This window comes from Hyposmocoma kahamanoa, unplaced genomic scaffold (genome assembly GCF_003589595.1).
Source record: "Hyposmocoma kahamanoa isolate Upper Pololo Valley unplaced genomic scaffold, ASM358959v1 65, whole genome shotgun sequence".
Classification (NCBI taxonomy): domain Eukaryota; kingdom Metazoa; phylum Arthropoda; class Insecta; order Lepidoptera; family Cosmopterigidae; genus Hyposmocoma; species Hyposmocoma kahamanoa.
Window position 1 is genome coordinate 6,449,388 of NW_020653853.1, and position 19,855 is coordinate 6,469,242.

A 19,855-nucleotide genomic window follows, 5' to 3' on the forward strand; every position below is an offset into this window, starting at 1 on the left:
GTCGCGGGCGTGTGTAAAGGTAGACGCGTTACTGCGTCGCGTTTGCACCGCTGCTAAAAGTCGCCGTGTGCAAACGCTCTAAGACAACACTCTTTTTACATCATCAAAACTAGCAATCCGCTAAAAGTCAGTATACTCTGTAATTTAAAAGACGATTATATCCGGTTACAATCCGCTTATTATTCAATCCCTTACATAATCTGATTATTGGATAAAGAAGTTTTTGACACAATATTGCTCATATTAAATAATGTACGTGGTGTTGTGTATTTATAAGCATTTATAGGGTTGGCCAAAAAATCCGTGCGTACTCTTTGCTGGTTTGTATACCACACAAAGAAACGATTTAAACACCACCATTTATTTTATTCTCATTGAATAATATAAATAATTTAGTAGCCGAAGAGCTCCTAGTGAGAAACTTCAGGGATATGAGCATTACTGCGTTCCGGTTATTTGATGTTTGAAGTATAAGGGTGCTGGTGAAATTACAGGCACATAGAACTTGGCAACTTAGGTCTCTGGGTGGCGGGCGCTGTGGCAATGCCTGTCAGATCTTAGCGACTTAAAGCCCTGCGTGGACTGCTCTATACAGGCGTGTCACTTAACACATTTGTTCGTCCCGTTGCTCAATACCATGAAAAAATAAAATATTGTCAATAGATATGTGTTTAGTCTAACTACTCAGCAAACAGAAATATCGTACACGCATTTATATATTATGTTTGTATATATTAGTATTTATAAATTAAATAAAGTTTTTTTCGGATTCAGATTACTAAATTTTTTTTTAAATATATATTTAACCATCTTATTTTTTTGAATATCAATGAATAATGATATTTCATAATATTTAAATGTTTCCATTCATTTTCAAATCAAACGAAGATACTGGTAAATGCGTGTAATTAACCGACTTAAAAAAAAGGAGCAGGTTCTCAATTCGATTGTATGTTTTTTATTTATTTATATTTTGTATGTTAATGATAATTTCATATTGCACCTGCATAACGGCAATTGTAAACCGATATTGATGACTTTTTAGTCTCAGTAGTGGTCTCATTTAAATTTGAAGAAAATATTCCATCTAACGGTGGCAAACTAGGGGATGAATCTGGTTTCGCGCTTTTTCGGTAACCAATTTCAATAAAACTTGGCAAATACATGTAATTCCACGAACTTTTGAGGTCGGTTTTTTATTGTTATAAATTTTCAGGTTACAAAGCTATTCAGCTTATTGCCATAATGGAGCACGCATACCATGCATCTTTCGGGTACCAAGTCACAAGTTTCGTCGCAGTTTCGATTATTTCTCAATTATATTTTAATTTGCAAGGACTATCTGTTGGCACCATATTAAAATAGCTACTGAAAGCTGCCACTAGACAGTTAAAAAGAACAATTTGCGGTACAATATTCATTGATACAAATCATATCACATGTGCCACGAAAGTGCACTAGTATACTTGTGTTATAATGTAAGTTGACTTACGCTTTCCGCATGCCCTGTCTAGATATGACGGCGTTTATGTCTGAGCACGTGGCTAGAATTAAGTATGGCCTGCGCCCGCGCTGTTTCATCATCAAGGCCGAAATTAGATCCATACCAACCACTTTCACTTTACCATCTTTTATGAAAGCTTCCTCACGACCTTTGGAAAAAGCCATAATTACCATCATTATCAAGAAGAATTTGTCTACTATTATCACAGGTCTTCTCTATATAACGACATAACACAATGAATGGTCTTGTTTAGTTGCAACCTGCGGTTAACAGGACTCCTCTATATGGAACGACATAACATAATGAATGGTCTTGTTCAATTGCAACCTGCTGTTAACAGGACTTCTATTGTATAGAACGACAGAACATAATGAATAGTTTTGGTTCAATTGCACTTGCGTAAGCGCCGAGCCCAAAATTCTATTGAGAAGATTCGTGCTGACCAATGAGACGTTAGAAAAAAATATCGTTACTCCCAAGAGATATCAAAAAGTGAAAGACATATGGCGGAAATATTTATTCCTGCATTACCGTCAAGTCTGTATCTGAAAATGAGCTAGAGGTTTACAAAAACAATATTGTATCTTGATTCTTAGCGAAATGTAATTGACGCGTGAAACTCACTAAGCCCGTAGGACTCCCCATCTCTCTCGCAATAAGTAAGTAAATCTCCAGCTAAGAGCATGTCGTCGAATTTGCTTCGGGACACTTCAATGAAGTGTTCAGGGTAGTGGAAAGGGTAAGTGGTGTGCAACTTTCCAAGTTCCACGTTTGTCTGGCACTCGTCCGCAAGGCGCCGGAGTAAAGTTCCTGAAATATTTAATTAGATGATTAGTGATCCAAAGTATGATATTTAGGACACTAATTTCACACATAATAGCATTATAATAGCCACAATGATGACATTACAATTTGGTATGCATGGATTCAATATACCTAATTGTAAAGACATATTATCCCTTCATCGCGTATTCTACAGGGCGTCCGGTAACGAATGGATAAGCCTGCACTGCCTAACAGTATGCAGTTAGGCATTTCAGGCTTGCAAACAACCCAGTGCAATAGTTAGTCATATTATTTATTATCTATTATCACATTAACGTTGAATATTGTGACACCAAGAAACCGAAGAAATTCATTCATTCGTGGTAGTGATGTACAAGAACCTAAAAATAAGGTAAAATTAATTCACTTCGAAAAAAAAAAGATATATCATAGGTATTACTTGAGATTATATTTTTTAAATATTTATTTAACAGTCATAAGCTATGCTGTCAGGCATTTCAATATTATCCATTCATTACAGGACACTGTATAGACCATTTCAATTTCCTGTTGAAGGCAATGGCAATCATCGACTTATTGGTCAACCAGAATTTGACGCCAGGAAAAAGCAGTCCTCTATTTTGAAGATCCTTTTTCAAGTATGAGAACCTCAGTTATAATTTATAAATGACGCTACCTGATAAATAATGAACTCTAAATAATTTATAATAAAGTTCGTAATTCTCAAATTACGATGTTAAAAATCAGAACTGAGAATGAATAAATTAGCCCAAATGATTGCATAAACAGTTGCACAGACCTTTACCGACGGCCTCATATCCAACTAGTATGACTATGGGTACTTCCTGAGTGTCGCCAGGAGGAACGAAAGGGGAGACACGAGCCCTTGAAAGCTGTTCTATATATAGCAAACGTAATAAGCGGCGTGTTGCAAAAGCTGTTACATCGGGAGACATATGCATTTTCAGGAGTCGCTGAAATATGTAATAATATATATATGACATTCGAAAAAGTTACTGAGCTTTTTACTCTGGAAGAGATCCCCGTGGCTCACACTGATCTCCATGTTACACTAGTAGGTTGTACGCAACTATTTAAGGTAATTTATGTACAGCCTTGAGTCTTACCTGTTCAACTGGATCAAGATCTTTACCATCCAAACTGAGCAAAACAGGGAAACTGTTTATGACGACATCTTTATAACCCGACAGGGAACTTATAGGGTTCTCACGAAGATCAAGGATAACTAGTCGCTTGAGCTGCCGCATGTACACTGCAAGTTCTAAGAACATGTTTAGGCGGTTGTTGCGCGCGTGAAGTTCTCGGAGTCTGAAAATTTATTGAAGTACCTAAGTATGACCAGTTGCGTTAGGAATTGAAACTGTCCTATCACAAGATTATAATATCACGCGAAATGCAGTATGACATTCAAACTGTCCAAAAACATACTATGAATAAAATGGATGCAATAGGTGAATATTTCTTCATAATTTTCCATCACTTTACACCCCTTCTTTCACGTTAGAGGTTGAATTTTTAAAAACTGCTACAAGTGCTTCTTACCTACTTTCGTACCTTATGTGTAGGCATTGGACTAAAAGTCTGTCAAGGTAAACAAGACCACGCATAAAGAGACTTACATTTGTAATAATTATTGATATATACCTTCCACATCCCGAAAACATCCTCATAGAAGTAAGTTTGTTTTCATTCAGATTCAAATATTCCAGATATAACATAGTCCACAGGCCTGAATTCGTCCCGAACTCGAAACTAGATATATTGTTGTATGACACGTCGAGCCATATAAGTTTAAGGTGATTTAGATTCTCTAAACGCTGGATGTTATTGAATGATAGATCCAGTCTTCGAAGATAGCTGAAATGAAGCGATTGGATTCTAAGTGCAAATGGAAATCTCGGGTAGATGTTGAATTCGTCTTAAGTTTTAAGGAAATGAAAACCGTTTGAATATTGTAATCGGTTAAACTGCGGATTTGGTATTGGTATGCGTTTTCTTTTTAGTTGAAATATGTACGGTCTGTTTGTAACATTCAAGTTTACAAACGGATAGTCAATAGTAGAATTCAATAGTAGTAAAGTAGATTCTCAACTAAATTGAACGCGTCAAAGCAAGTAATTTTTTTTAAACTGAACGCAATGTGGGAACTGAAAGTAAATAATCTTTGCATGTTTTTCAAAATGGCCATCGTAACGATTTCTTGATTTCCCGCGAAAAAATATCAGAAAATTAAACTATTGAACTTAAAAATAACAAAGTGCTCTAAATAAAGTTGTGAAACACACTATAGAAACTATTTAAACCAACTCTTAAATCAAGAACTCTAATTAAAATAGGACTAGGAAAAATTTTAAGCTATTGAATAAAAATTACAATGTAAATTCTGACAGTATGGCATGGCCATGACAAAAAAATTTATTATTACTAAATAAATACAAAATAAGCAGATATTTCGAGCTCTCAGAACGTACAAATTATATTGTTTGATAAATATTTTTGATTCGTTTGACCGAGATCATTTTAAAGTTGACATTACCTTTAAATGTTATAATTTGGAACTTTCGGATTATCGAAAGGTTCGACGTAATTATTATTACATCAACTACCACCTAGTAGGGTACATGCTCACTTTAAGTTTTCCAAGCCGCTGATCATTTTAATATTATTATGCGATAGATTTAACACAGTGATAGACCAAAACAAGGTAATGTCTCTAATTATCATCACAGAGTTGTATTCGTAGTGCACTTCGGTTAAAAACCACTGAGCTGGAAAAAAACATTTTAGGTTAATTAGTGTAGATTGGTACGGGAGCAGTTAAAAGCTAATGGTCAGATTTTAACTAGAATTGCTTATAAGATTAACGGGATGCAATCCCTTGCTTTATTGGTATGTAACCACGGTACACGAAACTTTTCAACTATGTCCAAGGGTGAGGGGGCGCAGTAGCAGTGCCCCTCATATCTTTGCAATTTAAAGCTTGGAGTGACACTGCAACTGTTATGGGCAGGTGCAGTTCAGGCGCACCACCTGTTTGTCCCATGACTTAGTATCATAAAAATATTATAAATGAAATCGTATTACAATATTGTTATGTACTGCCGCTTATGTATTAAACCGCCATTATAATTATAACTCACACAACATTTCTAACGAAAGTGTAATTAACAAATTACTTTTCCTTGATCATAGTCAAAAGTTTCTTGGAACGATGGAAAACACTACATTGTGACTTAGGGCGCCTGCAAATTAGACGCTTATAGAAGCGCTGCAGTGACACTACAGTGGCGCTGCAGCCACGCTACTACTAATTTGCATACAATATTTAGAATCGTAGTTGCGGTACCACTATCGTAACACGCGTGCTCCACTTTTGTAGTTACAATTAGTGAACTAAGAGTTACTGAAGGGCTACAGACGCGCGGCTGCCGTGCCACAGTCGCACCACCGTAGCGCGTCTAATTTGAAGGCGCGCTTATAGGTTTTTGATTTGAGACAGTATAACTAACGCAGGAGAAAATTTGTTATCAAAGGCCTTTTGACTTAATTGACAAACCCACGTCAAGATCGAGATTAAGAGTGAAGAGAGACCCAATATAGACGATTTGACGTATTTCGACCACACGCAAACTCGGTTATTCGACATTAAGAAAACTAATTAATTTTTTTAATTCATAATGAAAACAGAAGATACCAGTAGTGAACCATGGAGGCCTAAGCACGTTTGACTAAACCTTCGCTCAAAAAAAAAAAAAAAAAATCGCAAAACAAAGAAGTTCCGCAACATTTTTAATTTTTATAACGGAAAAATCAGTTTCATTCGAGAGTTATTGCAGGTACATCAATTTATTTTTTTCTTCCGTGTTAAGTAATAAATACGTCAGGCGACCATGATATTGTTACACAGTAAAAGGGTATAATAATATTTTATTTGTAAAAGGTAAATTTTTAAGGTAAAAGGGTATAATACTTTATTTCTAAAAGGTAAATTTTTAAATAACGTGTAATTAATTTCTCCTCGTCTGCCTCACACGCTTCAAAATTTACGCAACCACGGTGCCATTTCGCCTTATAAGCTTACATAAGTCTAGTGTCTTTATTAATGATGTTACTTGAGTGCACATCAAAAATTACTCATTTAATACGCATCATTTGAGAGCTGTCAAAATTTCCGCTTAATAAATTTCACTGAACACTGTTACGGCTCAAGACCTTTGTTGAACCCCAATCAATTAAGCGAACGGTCTTTGTTACTTGGGGTGGAATCATGCAACATGTCGATGGTTACAATCTGTAAATACAGAGAAGCTTGTGATACATCCGGAGACCTGAGTGACGTCTATGCCTAAACTATATTTTGAACCTTATGAGCATAGAGGTAGGCGTTTTGCTTTTTTAATATAAACACATAAGTATGCTTGTAACTTTATAAGTCTCAAAATTCGCGCAAGAAGTAATTTTGATAGAAAACAGAGGTTTATAATTAAAAATTGTAACTTTTTTATTGATCCATTAAGTACATGGTTTAAGGGTTATGTGTGGTAAAGCATGAAGGGTAAAAGGCCTCCAAGGTGGAAGACACGGTTTTGCTGGTACATTCGCACTCTTTTCATGAAATTTCCGATGACCGTTTTGCATAACTGTGACTGAATCACGTTGATACATAAGTCTATCACGTTGGCATAAACCTTCGATTTAAAAAAGCTTCAAAGAAAATGTTGCTAACTATGAATAGAAAGCACAATTTCTATCAAAATTACTTCTTGCGTGAATTTTGGGACACAAGAGTTAGTGGAAACATAGTTAAATAAAGATATTGAACTATGTTTCCTAAACAAATTAATTCGTCAATGTGAATAATAATTTTCTAAATATAAATAACAGCCGCGTTTTACAAATAAATTCAATTATCTGAAACGTCTGAATTTACAAGTGACCGGTTCTAGCTTTTCGCTCTCAACACAATGTTGCAAGCTTTTTTTAACATAGTCTATGGACGATCTCCGTGGTCGAGTGGCTTGCGCACCGGTTTTCATGGTGGCGTCAACTCTGAGGTCCCGGGTTCGACCTTCGGCCAGGACAATGTAAAAAACTAACTTTTCTATATTATAGTCTCGGGTTTGGGTGTTTGTGGAACACAAGTGCTTTACTTACTTTGGGATCAAAGCAACACATGTGATATTGTCTAATATTTATTTACTTATGGGCTTAAAGTTTTCCTAAATGGTTTTGTAAGTTTCAAACTAAAAAGCGTAGTCCTTTTCTAACAATGACCTATCATTTGTAAGCGCGCTTTTTTACATAAGTACCACGTTCTACCGTTTAAAATGTATAAGCAGTTTTTTTCACCTCTGAGTTTTATAAGTATAAGTATTTTGTAAGGTTCATTGTTCAAGTTTCTGATTACACAATTTTAGCCACAGTATAAGGATGAAAATGCTTTCAGCGATAGTACACACTTAACATTTCAAACAGGAGTTTCATCGCAGCTGCAGTGGGTTATGAGATAATAGAATAAGTTCTACAAGAAAACTTTTATAGTTTCCTTTTCATAGTTTTTAAGTAAAGTAATTGATAGTTATTCCTCGAAACTATAGAACAAATCAAGTACAATACATTACTTTCGAGATTTTGAAGGGAGGTATTAATAATCTACTCTATATGTTCTTTGAAGTTTGTACAATGCCTATTATGATCAATAAGGACAATATCAAATAAATTTGCGTCTGGTGAATATTTTACTTGTTTTTAAAATAAAATGTACGTATTGTTTTTTCTTATATTGACCAATAATTTATTTTTTGATTTTTGCACTTAAATTTTATTATATATATGTGCTTTAACCTTTCAATTACTTTCTTACCAACCTACCTCAATTAAATATCTATCAACAGTTTTTTTATAATTTAATGTTTTTATAATAAGTACTTTTACGAAATTTAAACAAGTATGTTTACAACTAGTTAATAAAAGTCAGGTATCAAGAATTTAATCTTCTAAACAATCTTTTACATTATAATAGCTTTTATTTATTAGTAATTTCTTTAAGTTTTAAAAAAAATGTTGTTTGGCTCATATTTTTAACTCTCCGGAAGTTTGTTATATATTTTTATTGATGTTTATGATGCCCGATGCATAAGTCCGACAACGCATTTGTGATGTTAAGGTTATTTTTAGAATTGCATATCATGTCTCTAGGCGATAATAACCACTTTCCATTAGCTGAACCATTTGAAAGTCTGCCAGGTTCTACTCTTACTATAAAAAGGTGAACTAAATTATTTCTAATACAACTTACGAGTTTCGTATTCCAAAACGGTCGTCAGCCTATTAAAAGATACACTGAGAAACTGCAAATATAGCAAATGTGAGAGCACAGTTAATTCTGTTAATAAGTTAGACGACAGGTCCAAGTATACCAAGTATTTATAATGCTGCAACACTTCTATATTTACGAGGCACTGTAATCATAAGTTGCAATTATTTAACATTAGAAAATAGACTTAGGGCGCCTTCAAATTGGACGCTTATAAAAGCGCTGCAGTGACACTACAGTGGCGCTGCAGCCGCGCCACTACCAATTTTCATACAATATTTAGAAATGCAGTTGCAGCACCACTGCCGTGACACGCGTGTCACTTCTGATTGCAGTCACATTAGTCAACTAAAAATTACTGAAGCGCTATAGACGTTCGGTTGCCGTGTCACTGAAGCGCTTCTGCCTAGGGCTCCTAAAATTTTCCCGGTATTGGGCTTAATGATTACTTCCGGTATTCCCCGTACTTCTTGAAAAGCTTAAACTGTAACCAGTTAGTATGCTTATTCCGGGTTTTCCGTACCTATACAATAATTTACGTAATAACAATACTATAAAATAATAAAGAAAAGCTTCATTCTCTAATCGAACTAAAGGTTTGTATTAAAAATTTGATAGATAATTACTATAAAATTTAACACAACATAATGTCGTAAAATCACATTGTAGTTAAGTAATAAGTTTTAGTGGCATTTCAATGGCAGTAATGTGCGCCCGTGCGAAGTTGCCAACAGGCAACATTACTCGTAGCTCAGTAGGTAGGTAGTTCCTTGCTGTAGCCGGGAGTACCGGGAATCTATAATCGCGGCACTGGGACTGATTGCACCTCGCTAGCGCCGAGATTTTCCGGTGTTTTCCGGTACAAATTCTACCAGTGGCTAATTTGATGGCGCCCTTAAATAGATATAGTTACAGATTTAAAAATAAAAAATTGAACGGAAAAATATGTGAGTTAGTTGCAGTTAGCGGTACTGCACAAACTAAGGGTTAGATTTATATAAAACGAACTTTGACTAAGCAAAAATGGTGACCTAAGCAAGTTTTTCGTATTTAAAAAATTCATTCAATAAAATAATTTGTAAAACTTAATGTAGCGTAAATTAGAATGTTTTCTTTGTAAAATTAAAAATAAGGTATTTAATTAATAACTATTGTAACTATAGTGAAAAATAGGGTGGTTTGCATCAATATTAGACATAACTGGTTGAAGACTGTACCACCTCAGTCAACCGTGACCATGGGACCTGTAAAGGGCCCAAACGTCGGTTTGTTTGAAAAAACAAATATACGTGATTTAAATCTGGAAAAATAGTTTCATTTCCTAAAAATAATGATTTTCACATGAAACTAATGAAGGCAAATACTAAATATATTCCGTAAAAATAGCTAACGTAAATTCCCTACAACGTTGTCGCGGCGGTGCACATTTGTAGAAATTCTGCAACGGTTGTGATATTGCCTATTCTCAAAAAATTACGTAAAATAATTTTATTATTTTGAAACAGAATAGCAAAATGGGGAGAAAAAATTCGTTACTTTGCAACATTTTCGTATCTTGTTGCAACGAAATTAATTTTCTGTTTTAGTGAATATTTACATAAAAATACAGCTTGAAACGCTTTACTTCCTTGTGGAATGTGATCTTAGTATCTATTCTATTTTTGTCTGACGTATTTTTACACTCATTCACCGAACATTTCGTTATTTTTAGCTAAAATTCTTGAGCTGTTCGCGGTGCAAGTTGACCTTGAGCACTGACGGCCCGCCCGCTCGTGTAAGCCTATTGGGGTCCCTACAATTTGCCTCACTTAGCGTGTGAGGACTAGGTTTCTATGCGTTATTATTCTAAGGTCACAATTATGTAAATACTTAACAATAACGGCTAAAAAGCTTGACTATTTCGCTGTTATTGCTTAGCTAAAGTCAAAGTTGGTTCCATAAATCTTAGTCTATAAACGTATTTTGCTAAAAAAGACAACTTATCTTCCCAATATTTACTAACATTAATATTTCTGGTGTTAGAAAAGTTGAGGAAAAGTTGAGACATCGAAAAACGAACGTCAGATCCACCCTACACGTTCACGGCAGTTGATTGATGCAAGAACTAAACATGGCTTACTTTTTGTACAAAAGGTTCTTTACACATGGCGATATTTACTATTATGCGCAATAGGCAAATTAATTGCATTATAAGTAAATATAAATTTATTTCAATAATTTGTTGAAATGTAACAAGGCCACATCTGCAAAATGACAACATTTTATAGTCTGTGTTTTTCGAAGAGGGAGTAAAATGACATTTGCAGGGTTGTCAGTTTTCTTATTTTAAATAGTCATGTAGTCGCTGTCGACAGTTTTATCGATGGGATGTGAAAGAAGATAAAATTCTGCCAATAACGACTAAATTTTCAATATTATGACGCCATAATGACTATTAATTGAGTTGTTGCCATATCTTTATTTTTATTTTGACAGTTGACAAGATTTTAACAAGAATTTTTAGCAGATTTTATTATCTAAATTGAATTAAAATGAAAAAGTTTCAAATACGTCTTCTCTTTGAATTTTTCATAGACATCGTTCTAAATATAGTGTATGTATGTAAGAACTTACAAAAATTGACATTTTAAATTAACCTGCGCTCAGTAATTGGACGATTGATAGGCCGAAGAGTAATTTTTGGCTATTTATTCCATAAGCGTGACCAATATTCAGTCGATAGTCGACAGAATGTATTTATCGACTGCAATCACTAACTTCTTGAGTTTAAGATTCTAGGAAATTAGTCGATAAAAAGAAATTAGGTAGTCGAAAACTTTTTTATGTTATGATTATTTACATCTTTATATTCTACGTACACGTAGAAAAATTTCTTCGACCCGATGGGACTTGAACCTATGACTGCGCTGTATGGTAGCGTTGCTCTACACCTAAGCTACTGGTCAAGTTATCGAGTTGTCAAAATTCTCTTGTTTTTGTTATAGATCTTTGAATTGGTTTTCGGCATTCGGCGCCGCTGGTGACATCTATTGAGAGATTTTAGAACCTTCTCACCTCTATGTACGGACAACGGCACATCAGACTGCACATTTTTGTTCGAAAATCGCGTCCAGTGCAACGAAACAAGATACGCCAACGTGTAGATGTGCTGGCGTGTGTACATTGTATTAAAAAGAAGTGGAATTTTTTCTAAGTGTTCGATCTTTGTATTAATAATTATAACAAAATAGTGGAACAATTTTACAAAAAAAAATTGAATATCATGGTAGTGACACATTCTGACATTCAATAATTTTTTTTACAGTTAATAGCGACATCTCTAGCCAGGGCTAGTAGCTGTAAAGGTACCTGTCTGGGTGACGAAATACTTTCATAGATTTCTCATAGATGGCGCTACGGTTGAAAACCTAATACAAAGATCCGCAACATAGAAAACATTGGTGTGGTCCGCTGGTTCGTTCCGTGGCTTGGTTGGTATTCGAGACGTCGGTTCGAATTCGTCCGGATCGAAGGATTTTTTCTAAGTGTTCGATGTTTGTATTAATAATTATAAAAAAGTAGTGGAGTTATCGAGTTCTTAGGTTTTCGCGATAGTTAAACATAGGAAATGAAACTATTTTTCCAGATTTAAATCGCGTAATGACTGTCACTGTCAACCGTGACCATGAGACCTGTAAAGGGCCCGAAACGTCGGTTTTTTTTGAAAAAACAAATATACGCGATTTGAATCCGGAAAAATAGTTTCATTTCCTAAGTAGTGGAGTTATTTCACAAAAAATCTCAAGTTTTTATGCTTAAATAGGAGAGTTATAACATGTATACATGATTCGTTTCATTTACTTCGTATTATTTTGTGACTTACATGTGACACAATGATGTATGATCACATGTGGCTTTATCATGCCAAGGGTACGAAGTATAGTTTTGTTTATCCTTATTTTGATTATAAAAAACTGTATTCTTTGTTTAAGAGAAAACATGTGCATATTGTATCTAAAGTGATGCCCTACTAGAAAGAGCAATGATTGTATCAATGCAAACGTCGTCGCATGAATGTATGCTGTAATAAATTGAGAGTTTTAGTAGATTTACCTGACCGGAAAGATTCAGTTTTATACAGACAAAGTCGCCTAAAATAGGCGTTCGCTTAAGGTAAGTAAGACAGGCAGCGATCATATCCCTTGTGAGGACGCCGCCGACCAATTCAGGAACAGCGTCCAAGCGAACCACGCGCACTAAGGGAGAATACAGATCTTCGTATAGCTCTGGAAATATGTAGAAACATCCCCAATGTTGATCTTCGTTCATTAACGGTGTTACATGAACGGGATACTGCAATGAAGAACAGTAGATTAAATAACATTTTATTAATGCATACTTTCGTGGTTACATTAAACAATTTATCATATTATAAACAATTAAATACCACATTATGAAGAATTTCTCACATTTCTGATGTTTTTACAAATGTTTTTATTTCTTTGTGTAATTAATATTAAAGTGTCACCATGGCAATTGATATGCAATATTTGGTTAGGGCCTTGTTTATGTTTTTTTTGTTATACTAGAACACCGAATTCTACATAACGTCGAGGATAGTGCAAATCCGCGAATGTATAGTATGGTATATGTATATTGGTAAAAGGCTGGTATTTGAACTAAACCAAATTTTACAGCAGAGAGATTTAACGTTATTATTTTGTTATTTCAATGGTTCCGACTTAAATATTTGTACAGTAAGCATTAATTTCGTTGTCCACGGACTGATAACAATAGATTCCCGAATGTCACGCTTTTTGGTTGCCACGACATTTACGCGCATTTGATGACCACTAAATTACCGAAATGGTAACTCATAATCCAAAGCTAAGTGACGTGTAATATTTTAGTGAATTTGTATTCTTTTGAGAAATAACTATCATAGGCTCAACTCACACTGGCGCAGAGTCGAAGCGGCGCGACTTTTCATTCATCTCTATTTTCCCATAATTAAGATACAAATTTGTGTTATGCGAATATGAAATCGCGTGTCGACGCGCGACATATTCGCGCCGCGACACTTAAACGCAGTGGGGTTATTTATTCTATTTATTGAACTAATTTTTTATTGTATTTTTGAGGGTACAAACAACTCTATCACAATGTAACAGAAACTGTATTAAATAATCATAAGCAAAAACAGTTTCCTACTGATTAAATACAATAGCTAAAAACAGCATTGATAATAATACTACACAACTAAATGACATTGTACATGCACATGGCACATTTTATAGAAGCAAAGTAACATTATGCAAACTAGCTCGCTCTAGTAATAACAAATGAATTACATAATACTTTCTTAACGTACGCACAGCTTGTGTTAAACAAATCTTAAAAAGTAGAAACTTTGTTAAAGTTGTTGCTCGCACGCCAGCCATATTTAACCAAATTCCGTTTGTAATTTTGTAGAGCGACAGGTAAATGAATTAGTGACTAGTTACGTAAATGCTTAGCTGGAACCCTTAAGTGAATCTCAGATAGAAGGTCGGGACAGTCGACGACATTGGTGGTAATTTTAATGAGATAGTTTATGTCTGCCAGTCATTTCACATAGCAATTCAAAAAGTATATGGTGTCTTTTGCAGATATCTAAATAGTTTGGAGTATGGTAAGGATGATTATTTAAAACATAAGTAACGAATATAACGAATTTAAACGATATAAATAGCGTTTTGACGCTTTATGCCAGAAACGCAAAATGCCCAACGGGCAGAATGTTATATTAGCAGAACGCCAAATTCGCAGAATGCCAGGTGCACAGCATGCCAGATACACAGAATGCCAGATTGCAGAATGCCCGATTCGCAGAATGCCAGATTGCAGAATGCCCGATTCGCAGAATGCCAGATTGCAGAATGCTCGATTCGCAGAATGCCAGATTCGCAGAATGCCAGATTTTCAGAATGCCACTGCCAGGCCTTCCTCTTCCTGACGCACGAACTAATAGCCATGACTGGTAGCTGTAAAGGTACCTAACTGGGTGACGAAATGCTTTCATAGATTTCTCGTAGATACAAAGATCTGACAACAAGCACATAGAAAAATCCGTGAGGTATGCTGGTTCGTTGCGTGGCTTAGTTGATATAGCGTCTGACACGGTTTGCTAGGAGACGTCGGTTCGAATCCGGCCGGATCGAAGGAACTTTTTCAAAGTGTTCGAACAATTATAACAAACTAGTGGAGTAATTTTACAAAAAATAATTGAATGGTATTCACACACATAGACAACTACAAATTACATCCAAACTCACGAGTTAAATAAGTGTAGGCTTTATAAATATTTCTCCCGGCCCGGGAATCGCACCCAGGACCTCAGCGTGGCAGTCCAGGATAGTAACCATCCGGCCACGGAGGCAGATTCAGGAGGCAGTGATAAAAAGAGTACGATTAATGAAAACAGAAGCAATAGAACATAATGTAATTTGTTAGTGTTGGAGTTACCCCGGAATTTTACCGTGTTTCTTTTCTTTCTTTCGTCCACGTGAGCAGTTTTATTAGAGGTCAAGAGGAGCTGGTTATAGATTGTAAGGAGTGGAGGAGGCTACACCGTAAATAAAAATATTGTGTACCCTAGTGCCTTTCAACAATTTCAGTCATTTTATTATATAAAAGAGAAAGTAAAATGATAACGGTCCAACAAATCCGGAATTTCAGAGTAAATGTAAAATGACATAGGATGTGTTTTTCCGAAGGGAAATAGAAAATGCGAAGTGATGAAATGTTACCAACCTTCCTCAAGGGGACGTACATCAAATTGGGGATGACGCAATTCCGCCGTTACTTTTACCTTGACATCATCTCAAAAGATGTTAAACGGCCCTTAAGAAACTACCTAATATCCCAAATGCGCCTACCTGCGGGGCCGTTGACGAAAATATTTCATAAAGAATTTTGTATTTTCCATTCATGAATATTCCGAAACTCATAACGCGAAGTTTAGGCAAACTTTCCGAGAATTTAATATCATTTATGGTTTTATTTAGAAAAGTTTGTCTTTCTAGTTAATTACATTATACTTGAGGGACATGTTTGCAAAGTTATCTTGTCTAAACTTCGATTCTACGTGGAATTTCATATCTCGAATATTGGGACTAGGACTGGAACATAAGTATTTTATGTTCGTACAGTGTGTTGCTCCAGGCAAGCGACTATATAAAATGTGAATTTTACTATCTTTCACTTAACGATCAAATTCATCAAATGTATAAGTTATACGGTATTGAATTCCGTGCTTATGTATGTTACTACATACACCTGCTGGTGTGTACTATTATTCAAACAAAGCCACAAAAAAGTGAGAATATGATATAATAACATTCATTACCCGCCTTCGAAAAGGGAGGGGTTCTCAATTCGACTGTAATATTTGTGTGTACGTTGGGCGCACTATAAATTTCCGGAATAAATAAGAGAAAAATACTATAAATGGTCAGAAATTAATTTATTGTTTCTCGAAATATTCTCCGTTAGCGTTAATGCACTTTTTCATACGAATGACCCTATTTTGAAAACATTTATGCCACTCCTCCGTGACAATCTCTGAAACATAATTTTCATACTCTTCGACAGCCTCTTCTGATGATGAAAATCGTTGACCGCGTAAGTGGTTCTTAATTTTTGGAAATAAATAAAAGTCATAGGGTGCCAGGTCGGGACTGTACGCGAGATGGCGCATAAGATCAAGTTGTTCACCTTCAAAAATTCATTTATCTCTCTGTCCGTGTGAGAACTGGCATTATCGTGGTGCAAGATGATACGGCTATTTTTACGGAGTTTGTCAATAACTTCCGGCAAACAAATGGTCGTGTACCATTCACTATTCACGGTGCAACGAGTCTCCAAAGCAACAGTAGCCACGTATCCAGTTTTATTACAAAAAGAAGCAATCATCGGCTTAGAGGCAGTTTGCCCGCGCTCCAGTTTAAATAAATAAATAAATAACGCACACACTCAACATAGCCCCGCACTAGGGAAACCCTGTGTGGCACACACATAAACAATCACAAATTACACCCAAACTCACGAGAGAAATAAATGTAGGCCATACAACTATTTCTCCCGGCCCGAGAATCGAACCTGGGACCTCTGCGTGGCAGTCCGGCATGGTAACCGTTCGGCCACGGAGGCAGTTTGGTTGGTTCCGGCTCATCTCGACAAACCCTTATGCTCGATTGCTGTTATGTTTAGGGATCGTAACTATAAATCGTCACCTGTTACTATGTCCCACACCAAATTTGACCCCCCGTTGAATCTGGTAAGCATGGCATTGCACCAAGTGACGCGATTCGTTTTTTGAGCTCCAGTCAAATTGTGTGGGATCCACTGAGAGCACAGCTTTTTCACACCTAAATGTTTGTGTAGTATTGATTGTATTTGATTCATGTTTATTCTCAAAGATGTCCGAATCTCATAGTACGTCACATGCCTGTCTGTTTTGATAATATGGCTCACAGCACCGATGTTTTTGTTGTTCACAGCAGTGGACGGGCGACCATCACGATTTCGTCACTGAGATTCACACGACCGCGTTTGAATTCTGCAAACCAGCTATAAATAGTCGTCTTGCATGGTGCTTCATCGCTAAAAGCAGTTTGAAGCCGAGCAAAACTCCGCTGAGCTGTTAAGTTACACCTAAAGTCGTAGAAAATCATACTACGAAAATTTTCACGAGTTAAATCCATGGTGATGTAGACAACCAATTTCTAAAATGACGCCACAATGTAAAAACAAGTGACAGTCAGATGAAACAAACTGTATTCTACAGCTAGAGTTCTATTTTCAAATGTTGTAATTACTTTTTATATATTGTTTATGTAAGTGGCCATTTTCGGAAACTTATAGTGCGCCCTATGTATGTTCCGCGATTACTCCGATGTTTGAATCCTGTTTATTGATTTTCACCCACTTTTCGTTAACCGATTTCATTTAAATTTGGCACATAAATGTAATTCCAATGACAGTAAAATGTTGTGGTATCCTAGAGCAGATATCATGATGAAAATGGCAGACAGCTGAGAAAAACTCCAATAGTGTACAGCAGCTCCTGTGTTTGGGCTCATATTATTCGTTTTGACGGGGACTGCCATATTTTGCGTTTCAGTTATGTTGAGGAGACCACGGTAACGAAGAGAGCGAAATTGGAGCCAATTTTTGAGGTCGATATTTTTTATTTAATTAAATAAGAATTAGACATTTATGTCTAAAGTTAAAATATTTTGACTTCGACTTAGTACAGTTTTACTCAACCTTTATTGATAATAATCTCAGTACAGAGTACTAAAAAAACCGACCTCAAAAGTACGTGGAATTACATCTATTTGCCAAGTTTTATTGGAATCGGTTACCGGAAAGTGCGCAAACCCGGGTTCATCCCCTAGTTCGCCACTATACGGAACTTCACACAAGAGGTAACAAAAATCGGTTGTCACTATTCAAAGTATATTGAGAGAGAAAAACGCCTTGAATTGGAGAATAGCAAAATCAACCATTAAAATAATTGCTCCTTGTAATAAAATTTAGGTGCTACTTGTAAAAGTGAATCTTCATGCGTGAACAGCTACCCTTAGAGGTGGATAATTTTCTTCAAAATTAAATGGGACCACTATGGAGGTACCCTCTTTCCAACAAAATAAGAATCATCAAAATCGCTTCACAATTGGCGGAGTTATCGCGTAACATACATACAATAAAAAACAGTAATAATAATAATAATAATAACGCACACACTCAATAAAAAACAGTCGAAGTGATGACCTCCTCCTTTTTTTGAAGTCAAGTAAAAATAGAAATTAAACATTTTTTTTTATATTTTATGACAAAGCTGAAACGGTTGGTAATTATAACAATGTAACATTTTAACATTGATTAAAGTAAAAATTGAATAAATTACCCAACTTTTTCAATTAAAGTTTGCAAAATTAACCTCGAACCGCTCGACAAACCTATTAGTAGGATAAACAAATCAGTGTTAAATATGACAGTCGACAATTTGTTTGTTTTCAAATTAAACATAAAATAAAGAAATAATAATCCGCCAGTTTTTAGAAAAAACACTGTGTTCTTATGGGGTTTTCACTTCTGTTCTGCTAAATGTGCTGTGAGTAGCATAGAAAAATACAGTTTCTGTGAAGTTTTGTTTACAGCCACCCTAGAATTGACTATTTGAGTCCGCATTTGACAGCTGGCAGACAGGCTGGAAGCGGAAAGAGGTTCAGATGCGAACTATATAAACAAATTGTATAGGAATTGCAATTTTTTATGATATCAAACGACGAGATGAACATGTCGTGCGCTTCTAATCTATGACAGTTACAGTCCCACTGCGCCTATTACCCTGAGACATAAGTTGACAAGTTCCATGTCCCTGTAATTTCACCGGCAAAGATAAGGCCTTTCTAAACTAGAACGCAGTAATGCCCATATTATTGCTTGATAAGGTGGCAGTACTTCCCTGGACGAACTCTTTCACAAGGAGCTTTACTGTTACTAAAATCTCACTGTAGTTATTCCATATGCGTCGTTCTTTAAATGTACTACTCAAGTGTTAAGTTATTTACACATGTATAATTTAAACAACTTACTAGTTCACGTAAATCATTTTCGACGTTTTTCGTGACGTCCTGGCCGTCGTTATTTTCGCAAGGAATATCAAGCGTCTGAATAGTTGTTGGAGCTCGACTTTCGGCTGGAAAAGTAAATAAATACTTAAATGACAAGATGCTTTTGAACTTTGAAATGAATAATCTAAGTACTGAATTTTTACTCAACGGTTGTTTTACGTAAAACCTGGCAGAGATTTTAGATTCAGTAATTATCCTTGGTGTAAAAAGGTCACATCTGCGAAATTAGGACTTTTTTAAAGACAGGAATTTACAGTACATATTTAAGGAGATGACCTTCAGACCAAGTAAAATACACACACAGGCAACAATACAATATTTAGCGGAATAAAAAATTGCTATACAAATCAGTACAGCAGCTCTTATATGAACATCTTTCAACACCAACTTAGTACAGCCTTATTCCCGGGCGGCGTCGTGGTGAATGTTCACTGATCCCACGGCGCCGACTCAACCGGCAAGAGGGAAACCCGGGGGGGGTTTTAGTGGGGTAGTCCCTCCAGTCTGGAGGGAGAGTCCCCACATAACTCCTGAGTCTCCCTGGGCTCAGGGGTATCCATAAAGCTT

General features: G+C 35.8%; 1 protein-coding gene across 1 annotated transcript in view; it reads right to left on the reverse strand.

Annotated features, from left to right (window-relative positions):
* The window catches only part of LOC113231510, a 155,863-nt gene that overhangs the window by 26,220 nt on the left and 109,788 nt on the right, over positions 1–19,855 (reverse strand). Inside the window, exons 3-11 of the mRNA XM_026465834.1 lie at positions 19,250–19,353; positions 12,720–12,959; positions 8,610–8,772; positions 4,941–5,079; positions 3,956–4,168; positions 3,418–3,619; positions 3,090–3,264; positions 2,129–2,314; positions 1,493–1,652 (exon numbers count right to left, since the gene is read on the reverse strand). Of these exons, the coding sequence (XP_026321619.1) occupies positions 1,493–1,652; positions 2,129–2,314; positions 3,090–3,264; positions 3,418–3,619; positions 3,956–4,168; positions 4,941–5,079; positions 8,610–8,772; positions 12,720–12,959; positions 19,250–19,353 (1,582 nt within the window). The remainder of the gene's footprint in view (positions 1–1,492; positions 1,653–2,128; positions 2,315–3,089; positions 3,265–3,417; positions 3,620–3,955; positions 4,169–4,940; positions 5,080–8,609; positions 8,773–12,719; positions 12,960–19,249; positions 19,354–19,855) is intronic.